The 9,987-nt window shown below is 35.1% G+C and overlaps 1 protein-coding gene across 1 annotated transcript; it reads left to right on the top strand.

Annotated features, from left to right (window-relative positions):
- The first annotated feature begins 646 nt into the window (after positions 1 to 646).
- On the top strand, positions 647 to 8,443 carry LOC128996845 (peptidylprolyl isomerase domain and WD repeat-containing protein 1-like). The gene is made up of 9 exons (XM_054422350.1): positions 647 to 759; positions 2,284 to 2,407; positions 2,812 to 2,914; positions 4,194 to 4,390; positions 4,670 to 4,757; positions 5,705 to 5,810; positions 6,677 to 6,895; positions 7,302 to 7,420; positions 8,136 to 8,443. Exons 2-9 carry the CDS (start codon positions 2,299 to 2,301, stop codon positions 8,386 to 8,388), a joined length of 1,194 nt encoding a protein of 397 aa, XP_054278325.1. The 5' UTR covers positions 647 to 759; positions 2,284 to 2,298; the 3' UTR covers positions 8,389 to 8,443.
- Positions 8,444 to 9,987: the final 1,544 nt, after the last annotated feature.

Genomic DNA, 9,987 nt, shown 5'->3' on the forward strand with positions numbered 1-9,987 from the left:
CCGTCTGTGGCAGTTCGATTAATGTATATGGTGTGTTTTTTGAAAGTAGATAAGAGTAGTTTGTGCACTATTTATTCTACTATTGTAGTTGCCATTATTTAACTATTTATTTATTTATTATATTTGCCTGTTTTTGTGCATTGTGCGATTTAAGTTAAGTCAACCCAGTTTACTAACTGGGACTGTTAGCCTAACTGATTGTTGCCAGATTATTATAAATGACTTATCTGATTGCATGCAACTGCATGTTTAAAAGACCAAATAAAATTCTCATTCTCATTCTATGCAGTCCTAAAATTCGACGGGAAGGGAAGGAAACAGGTCCAAAAGTTGGGAATGGTGAAGGAAGTAGTAAAGGCTAGAAGAGCAGTGTGTGGGAACATTTGTATTTTGTATTATATCTATAAACATGTTTTATTTATTTCTTTATTAAAAACCATTAAACATCATGGGGTCTTGGTTGACATAAAGTCAAAGACTCTAAGAACAATAAAATGTTAGTTTGTTGGTTTTGGTTATCGTTTGTTTTTGTCTTTGTTCGTTGTCTGTTTTTTTGTTGGTGGGCGTCATGTTTGGCGTCATCTTTGTTCATTATTTTTTTATTTTGTTTGTTTGTTTGTGTTGGTTGAAATTGAAACCTAACCTATGTGCTTGTGATTTGTGCTGTGTAACCCATTGTCGTAGTAAATAATTATATAAATTTTTAATTTCCATAAACGTACATAATCTCTCACTCTCAGGGTTATTCCTCAACTAGAGGTTTGTAAACTAAGGCTGTTACTCTGATTTTTAGACCTTATGTTACTTTGATACAAAATAATAATAGCCTAGGCTAATTTGCGAATCGTTATGAGATAGGCTAGGCCTAGGTCTCTGCCAAACTGGATTCCTGAAGTTATATTTTTAACCTCTGCCTGCATATGATGGATATTTATGTTCCTCGTAGGTTAGTTTGTTGCTCATCCATATTAACTTAGCCTATGCAGTGTTGAAAGCCTAAATTTTTTTGTGGTTTTTTGCTTTGATAGGGCTAGACTTTAGACCTAAATTAAGCAAAAAAAAAAGAAACCTCAGCAAGGACTTTTTCCGGCACTTTTATTCTGTCAAATAACTTACTGAAGCAATTCAAAAAATTAGGTTTGAAAATCGTTTAAAATCGCAGAGTGCCGAAAATGACCGGTTTAACTTAAGCCTGCACAAATTGCTGTGCCAAAGTTAGGATCTTCGGTTCACTTTATTTTTATAATTATTAGCTCATTTTTTGCATTTTAAGTTAGCGCAAACTGTAGGCCTAGGCCTAACTTAGTTAACTTAGTAAAAGGGTATTTATTCCGTATAGGTGACTCCAAACGAATTTTTAATTTTGATATCTTACTTTATAGTTTTTTACCTCCTGAATCCAAATATACCATTATTTTTCACCGCTGATGAATATTTCTCAAGATATCGCCGTAGAAACATACTTAACATTACAATAAACAAGATAGGATGGATAACATTTCAAGTGATTCTGTAGTCAAATGTTCTCTATAGGCCTAATACGAATTTCGTCACATTATGGAGATATAGATTGACTGGTGGACTAATTACATGTAGTTCTTATTTAGGCATGTCAGGGTGGTAGGTCGTGCTGTATGTGAATTGGTGACTGCATTATAAGTGTTTTGAAGTTAGGTTAGATTAGGAAGGTAAAGTTTAGGTTATAATGTATCGAGTTGTTAGTTTATGTTGCCTGCAGACTGTTTTTGTAAAATTAAAATCCTGAGAAAAACACTTAAAACTACTTTTTCAAAAATGCTTGCACTATATATAAATACTACCGACAACTCTACCCGTGTAAACCAGGCTTTAAAGTTATAGCCTAGATACTATTAACTTACAATCTATGTATAAATCGTTGTTTAGGTTTAACTTAGTGGGTCCAACAATAATTTTCATAGGTTTACAGAACTTTGTTATGGTTATTCCTTGCTACTTTTGTTAAGTTATTGTTGCTCTTTTTATTGTAATTCAAGTAACTTATTGTTATTGTGGTAGATAACTTAGGTAGTAAGTTATTTACTAATTTATTACATATTAATTATTCATTTTATTAAGTTATTGCTGTAACCACTTTAAGTACTGTTGTATGAATATTTATCCATCTTATTAACATTGTATCCGTTTTTTTGTAATCTGTTGTAAACCGTTGGGAGATAAATAAATAAATACAGCATTTTACTTGTTAGCAGTTGACTAATGCCTACTCGACAACCGTCGAAGCATGATACCTTTTGTTTACAGAAATTGTCTTAGCCAATGGCCGATTCATCAAAACGAGATCATGAGGGAAGTGATTCAGACCATTCAGATGATGGGTGGATTGGACCTTCACCATCAGAAGCTGCCCCTCCTAAAAAAAGGAAAGGTAAGTAACTTATTGGTATGGAGACTAAAAAAGATATTTATTAATAGCCCATAATTGATCCTTATTACGATTGTACCAAAGACACCAAAGTCGTGGGTGAGCTGAGGGGTATGTAAACAGTCAATTTACTTTACAATGTACTTAGTTGTATTATTTTTTGTAAGCTAAGAACACCAAAATGTGAAATAAATTGCTAGTTTTTACTAAATAGGCCTACTTAAAAAAAAAAAATGAAATTCGAAAATAAATAAGGTAGTATTCTATTTTTAGGTCTACTGTATACAATTAGGCTTTAAAAACGGTAAGTTTGTGTTAAATGTACGAGACTGTTAGTTTTTAAGATTAAAGGGTTATAAATTAGTGCTCAAACAATTGAATAAATTTTGTTTTAAATTGTGTTTCAGTGCTTCAGTATGAGAAACTGTATCTGGACAACTTGCCTAACGCTGAGTCGTACGAGAAAAGCTTCATGCACAGGGATGTCGTAACACATGTTGCCGCCACCAAGTGAGTTTCTTAGAAAAGATTTGCATAGAGCGCTATCATTGATTATTGGATACTGAAGTTGTATTGATAGTCAAAGGCGTTATGTATGTTATCAAAGTAGCTTACAAACCACCAACTGTTTCGATTTTGCCTTGTTCTGTCCATTAAACCACCTATTCAGTAGGTAACTATACAATTAGGGAATTTTGCACAACCACAAAATTTATACTAGGCCCTACCTATGTGCGTTGTCTGCATTTGCCACCAATTGCGAGGTAATCTTGTTCATCCTTAAGGTAAACTTATTGAAAACAGTTTGAAACCGTCTATATTTTTCACAATGCATCTAAACATAGGCTAATTTTGCAAACATTTTGTCAGTACTGTTTTGTAATTTAACACGTTCGCTGCGGCCCATCAATGGCGAGCGTATCCCTGGTGCGGCACAGCGTCGAACAAACCGTTTACCGGGTTATTGGCTTTTAAATTTCGGTCTGAGGAATATTAAATAACGTGGGTTGATGTGCTGCATTACGACGAGAGTCAATGTAGTTTGCTAAAACACCCACAGATAGCAGCACTGTCTGGAACCAGCCGGTCTCATTGTATTGCCAATTGGAGGGAGAGAGAAAGGACAACAAGTTGATTTCTAAGCTTGCCAGACAGGAATTTGATGGGGAAATTTATTACCAACCTGGGTTTTGGGTCAGTACTGACCCACGACGATCGCAACCCTCACGCGGTCGAGTCAGTACCCACAGGGAACGTGTTAAAAAATAACATAATCTGCTTCTAAAAATAAATTCCTTTAGTCATGTGCTGAATTCTTTTGTGCTAAAATCTTCTGTTCAGTAAGGCAGCCTATAGTTAAAATTATGGTGGCACATGAATAATGAATTAATAATGAATTTATTTCCTCAAAAGCAAACAATTACATTTATAGCTTAGCCGTAATTGTTATAAACTGCTATCTTAAGGATTCGCCGTCTTTCATAATTTTTGCTAATATTAGGGCCTTTTTTTAATAATTTTTTCTTTCTTTGACTATGACAATAAAATATTCTGATTCTGATTCTTCTGGATTGAGCTAATTCCATACAGATGTCAAATCGATGATAGTTTACTTTTTGAGATGGCAATGTCGATTTTGGCCCATTTACCCTGCCTTATCAACATAACTGTTTTTTATATTTTTAGGTGCCAATGCTCCCAAATTGATAAAGTTACATTGGATTAAGTTCTACACTAAAGAAGTACTTTCATTGATGGCTGTATGTTCAATTATCATAAATAATTACAGAACAGAGTTCATTATAACCGGCAGCTGTGACGGCCATGTCAAGTTCTGGAAGAAGATGGAAGAGCTGATAGAGTTTGTGAAACATTTCCGAGCCCATCTCGGAGCCATCGTAGACATGACAGCTAACTACAACGGGACGCTGCTGTGCACCGTGTCCAACGACAAGAGTGTCAAAGTGTTTGATGTTGTCAACTTTGGTGAGTTGATGTATGATGATAGTTGAACATATTTTTGTAAATTGCTTAATTTATCCGTTTTTAGTTGGATGGACTTGTACTCTAAGCTCAAAAAGTAGAATACGTTTTATTTAGCAGCATATAAAAATTCTAGAGTCAGCCTCGACAAATTTCCTTAGATTTATGCTCTTCTGAGTAATTTAGGTTAAAAGAGTTTTATTATTTTAGGTTAGAGGTTAAAGGCGATAGATGGAGGTAACCAATGAAGTTCAACGATTACTTACCTGTGTATAATTACAGATATGATCAACATGATGAAACTCAACTTTGTGCCGCGCTGTGCCGAGTGGATACACGGCTTGGGAGATGCAATCCCTGCATTGGCAATGTGAGTAGACTTTAATCATAATTGTTATAATATTACCATAAAATGATCTGTATTGTTCTAATTACGTCTTTGGTCGGTTAAACATGAACAATTAATTAACTGGTTTTGTTCAAGGAAAGGCTCTAGGCCAGGATTTTGAATTGTAGAATAAAGGGGGACAGCTGATAGCTTACCTTAGAAGAAATACATTTAGGCCATATTTGTGTGTTTAATGTGGCTTCTATGTTTTTATGGCTTACCACTACACCATTTAAATAAAGCTGGTAATAATACAAAGAATTTGATGACTCGGTGGCTCAGTCAGTTGTGCAACAGACTTCAGACCCAAGGCAGTGATGTCGTTGGTTTGGATCTTTGTATCTGCCGCTACTTTTTATCAGTAGAGTTCACCCATGCACCGTACCGGCTCACCCCTTGCTTTGCTGGATACGTTCCAGGCACAAGCCTCTGTGGCCCATGTGGACGGGCAAATGCAAGGTAAAAAAAGCCGCAAACCTAACCCCTTAACAAAAATATGTAGTGTTAAGTTTTGTTTTTCAATTGAAACAGCCAAGAATCATGGACGTTAAATCCTTCAATGTAGACTTGATGGTGAGAGTAAAAATTAAGAATACCTATCTTTAAAATCAGTGAATACTTTATAAGTATTTAGAATCACTACCACTAAATGCTTTAAAATTTTAACACCCTGTTTATTTAGCTACTGCAAATTACAAAAGACTTTCTTCCAATTTGCAACAAGTATAATCAATAGTAAACTTAAGGTTTGTGGGACACTTTTGTTATACCAAAATCCAAAATTTTGGGACACTTTTATAATTATAATTCATAAATTCTGGGGGAGTCATCATTGTTTTGTTACAAAATATACTTGTCAAATAACACAACATATAGCACAATAATATTTTTTTAACTGTAATAAACTAACTTGTCTTTGCTAATTGTAGAGGAGATACAGATAGCAGTGCAATACACATATTTGACGGCAGAGGAACCAACGAAGCACTCAAAATTTTGGACAAACTCCATGTGAAGCCTGTGTCAATAATGAAGGTAATTTCAGATGAAGGTATTAATTATTTAGCCATTCAAACTGAAAAAATATCATAAGTAATTTTTTCTATGTTACATCTTTTAATTTATGGCTTCCAGGCCTCATTTTTGGTTGTTGTTGTTACCATTCAAGAAGTCTTATGTTGTGGGCCTGCAGCACCGAGATCGCTTTAGCCATATTGATGAACAAGACCAGAAATTTTGATTCTCAAATAACAGAAATGTGAAACGCATTTGCTTGCATGGTTAAGGTTAGGGCACACAAATAAATGCTGGTAATAATACAATTTTTTCTATGCAATCAAAACTGAATGAAATTGGACTCCCGACTGGATCAAAATAACATGATTGTGTGACAGATTCACTTTAAACGTAAAAACATTACTTTTTGGTAAATAACAAACACTTTTAAATTAAATTAAACTCCATTTCAAAGTATTTAATCCCAAAACTCACCAATAGAATCTTGAAACAGAAACTTTTTTCAAAGTTAAGGTAATTTGGGAATTGAAATTAGGTTTTGACTTTTGATACATTACTAGATATAAAGGATAATACTATAGCGTTGGCTGTGATTATTGCAGACTTTATAAGCTTTTTTTACTCAGTGGAACCTCGATAAGAAGACAACCTCGATAAGGTTCCAAACAAAGCCAGGTAACTTAAACCACTTAGATAAGACCTTCGATAACAAGTCACCATAAATAACAAGTTTCATTTTCAAATACCCTTGATTTTGTATTATCACATGCTATTGCAATCCTCAGTCCTCAATTAGAAGTGAACCTTGATAACTAGTCTTATTTGATAATCCTCGTGATATATTTTTTGTTGAGGTTCTACTGTAATTGTTTTTTCTGTTGCAGTACAACCCAGTGTTTGATGTGTCAGTCTCCGTAGACTCGGCTGGCATCCTAGAGTATTGGGGCGGAGTCAGACAAGACTACAAGTTTCCAAAATGTGCCAAATTCGAATCAAAACTGGACACCGATCTTTTCGAGTTTGTAAAACACAAAACTATTCCTTTTGGATTGTGTTTTTCACCTGACGGAACAAAATTCGCCACTATGTCTTTTGATCGTAAGGTAAAGTTTATATCGTAAAGCTTTGTTAGTTCTACTGTAAGGTAAATATAATCTTGAATAGTTGAGCTGTATTTTGTTGGTTTTTGTTTTAAACTTCTTCTGTATGAAATTACCCAAGAATTAAAGCAGAAAAGTCGTTCATGATTCAGATCTTGCCGTCCACGTTTTCTGACACTCTCCTCTGAAAGTTGTATCCATACCAACTTATCAACTTGCTCCTCGGTCTAATAGGTCTGTTATAAATCGGCTAAAAGACTAACGGTCGCTTGTCAAGTTTGTAAAAAAAAAGTTCAAGAAGCGAAAAAGTGGTTCACACAATTCTAAGAAAACATTATTAGCTAAAACTTCATTCTTGACATCGCTATCCAAAAACAAAAAGGTAATAATTCAGGTTAAAACTTTACAGGTTAGAGTATTCAACTTCCTCACGGGAAAACTGACTCGAGTGTTTGACGAATCACTACAAAGGTTCTCCGAGCTGCAGCAGAAAAAACAGCAACTACCAAACATGGAATTCGGAAGAAGGTAAATCGCTTGTCGTGTTTACATTTTGGCTTACTTACAAAAAGTTATGGTTATGCTTGATGCTGATGGCCGTAACGACTAGCGCTCTGGTCGTCTGGTACTTGTGACTCAAATGTCTTGGTCTTCATGTCTGCAAGTATCTTTGTAGGTTCAAACGGCAAAGGAAATGTACTATGTAACTAGTGCACCTATTGAGTGATGTAGTTTTGCCACCAGGGTCTCTTAGTGTCATATAACTATAGAATTCTTTGGAACTTACATGAAGATTATTTCCAGATTAACTGAGAAATCTGGATTGCTAAGTTTTTGGATGAGAAATTTGTGGGATTTCGCAGAAATTTCTATAGGAAACTTTAACACAGTTTTACAATGTCGAGTGAATGTTTTAGTAACTTAATATTTGCAATACAGACCCTGCTGAATTCAGAAGCTAGAAAAATTATGTACCTAAATCTTGTGTAAAGAGTCGCTACCAAAAACGCAGCCAAATTTGCTAGATCTAGGAGAACCCTTTTAGGGTGAAAAGTGGGTGTGTCGGTGGCTCATCCGGGAGTGCCACAGACTTCGGGCCCAAGGCAGCTTCACCCTTGTACTGTACCGGCTCACACCTTGCTTTTCTGGATATGTTCTACGCACATGCCTATGCACACAGAGAGACATGGATGAAAGTGTCTCAGACCTTTTAATGTCTAATTTTTGGATCTTGTCTCAACAGGATGGCTGTTGAGAGAGACCTAGACAAGTCTGACAGTCTAAGACTCAGCAATCTGGTGTTTGACGAGAGTGGCTACCTGTTACTCTACCCCACCATGCTGGGAGTTAAAGTGGTCAATTGGTATACCAACAGATGTGTCCGATTCCTGGGCAAACCGGAGAACCTTAGAATTCTCAAGATATCTTTATTTCAGGTAATAGGGACTAACAGTTTGCCTTTATGGTTAGGGTTCACTTACTCTACGAATCATTGACACAATGAGCCTCCAAATATGTAATTCTTAAAACACATGGCTCACTTACTCTACAAATCATAGTCTATACGAGCTTCGTAAATAATATTGAAGGTTCACTTGCACTACAGGCTCGTATACTATACGAGCCGATCAAAAATATCAAATAAATGAAGAGGGTTCACTTACTCTACAGATCATAGTGCCTATGAGCCAAGCGTATGAATTCTTGAATAATTCAGGAATAAGCTCGTATAGTATACGAGCCAAAATACTGAATTTAAATAAATTACAGGAGTAGGCTCGTATACTATACGAGCCTATTTCATGATAACTATTACACAAATAGAAGACGGCTCACTTACTCTACAGTTCATTGGCACAATGATCTGTAGAGTAAGTGAACCCTCTACAAATATTAGAAGGCTCACTTACTCTACGGTTCATTTAGCTACTCGTCGCGCGGTTTGCAGCACATCGTTGGGACGCGTTGCAGAAAGTCAACAGTCCCGGAAGGTCAAATAATTTATACCTGTGCCACCAGGTCAAAAACTACAATGTTTGCAGTGTCTGTAGATCAAAAATCCCAGTAAGTCAAATAGTACAGTCCGGGCTAAAAACGTAGTCTATGTTAAAGCAATTGACTTATTGGGAATTTGACCTAATGCAACAGCACTTTAAATAAAACGAAATAAGATAAAATATAAGTTCAGTTTCGCTGAGTCAACAGTGCCGGAAGGTCAAAAGTATAATTTGTTAAAAACAACGATAGTCCTCTCGACGCATGACTTCAATAATTTCGTGTTTTGGTGTACTTAAAGTTGTGCTAAGATTTTGAAAATTGGCACAGAGCTTCTTGGTTAGTCCTACTCAATGACTATTTTGTTGGAACTTTAAACTATTTACCGATATAATTAATAAAAATTGATATGTATGGTGAAATAGTTTTAAATCGTGATTTCTAACATGAAAAAGTTAGCATGCGAGATTTTTGTTTGTTTTTTGGTTAGAGAGGTTTTGTCTGTGGCAAAGTTGTAGCCAAAAGTGTGATGGGTAAAATATATTTTTTTGAATTTTTTACAATCAGTGGTTCAATAGATAACTTGGGTTGAAGAGGACGGCAAATTTAGCATTTCGCAACGCATGGAAAGAACTACATCGTACGATGCGACTGCTGGACTTTTAATTTACAGTTCTAAGGACAAGAAAAAGATGAATATACAGATTACCAGTACATTCATATTATTTATAAAACATCTTTCTGTATTACCAGCTTACATTTTTCACTTATATTAATAAGAATACATCACAAACAAGGTATTAAAAATAAGCGGAGAGACACTTTACCTAGTAATTCCTTGGGTCAAAATAAACAGAAAATGAAGGATAACATTTTTTCCAAAATCGTTTCGTTAACCAGATATCCGCCATTTTGTATTTTTTACATACAAATATTTATCTTTACACTTTTCCAACCGATGTTTATGAAACTTGGTATGTACGTTAAGGTAGGAGAGACCCATGTTATAAAAAAAGATTCATCTCGATTCACCCTAAAATTTCGAAATTTAACACTTAACTACAATATAATATACTTTACTATACCACAATATTTACGTA

This window comes from Macrosteles quadrilineatus, unplaced genomic scaffold (genome assembly GCF_028750875.1).
Source record: "Macrosteles quadrilineatus isolate MER2022 unplaced genomic scaffold, UCM_ALF_1.0 Scaffold_6__1_contigs__length_79288215, whole genome shotgun sequence".
Taxonomy (NCBI): Eukaryota; Metazoa; Arthropoda; class Insecta; order Hemiptera; family Cicadellidae; genus Macrosteles; species Macrosteles quadrilineatus.

What these genes read in the sequence shown, in the direction of transcription:
- LOC128996845 (XM_054422350.1), top strand. Translation starts at nt 2,299, where the DNA reads ATGGCCGATTCATCAAAACGAGATCATGAGGGAAGTGATTCAGACCAT. An exon ending in GCAATCCCTGCATTGGCAAT is followed by an intron (nt 4,758 to 5,704) that starts GTGAGTAGACTT and finishes TGCTAATTGTAG; the next exon opens with AGGAGATACAGATAGCAGTG. An exon ending in CTATGTCTTTTGATCGTAAG is followed by an intron (nt 6,896 to 7,301) that starts GTAAAGTTTATA and finishes AAAACTTTACAG; the next exon opens with GTTAGAGTATTCAACTTCCT.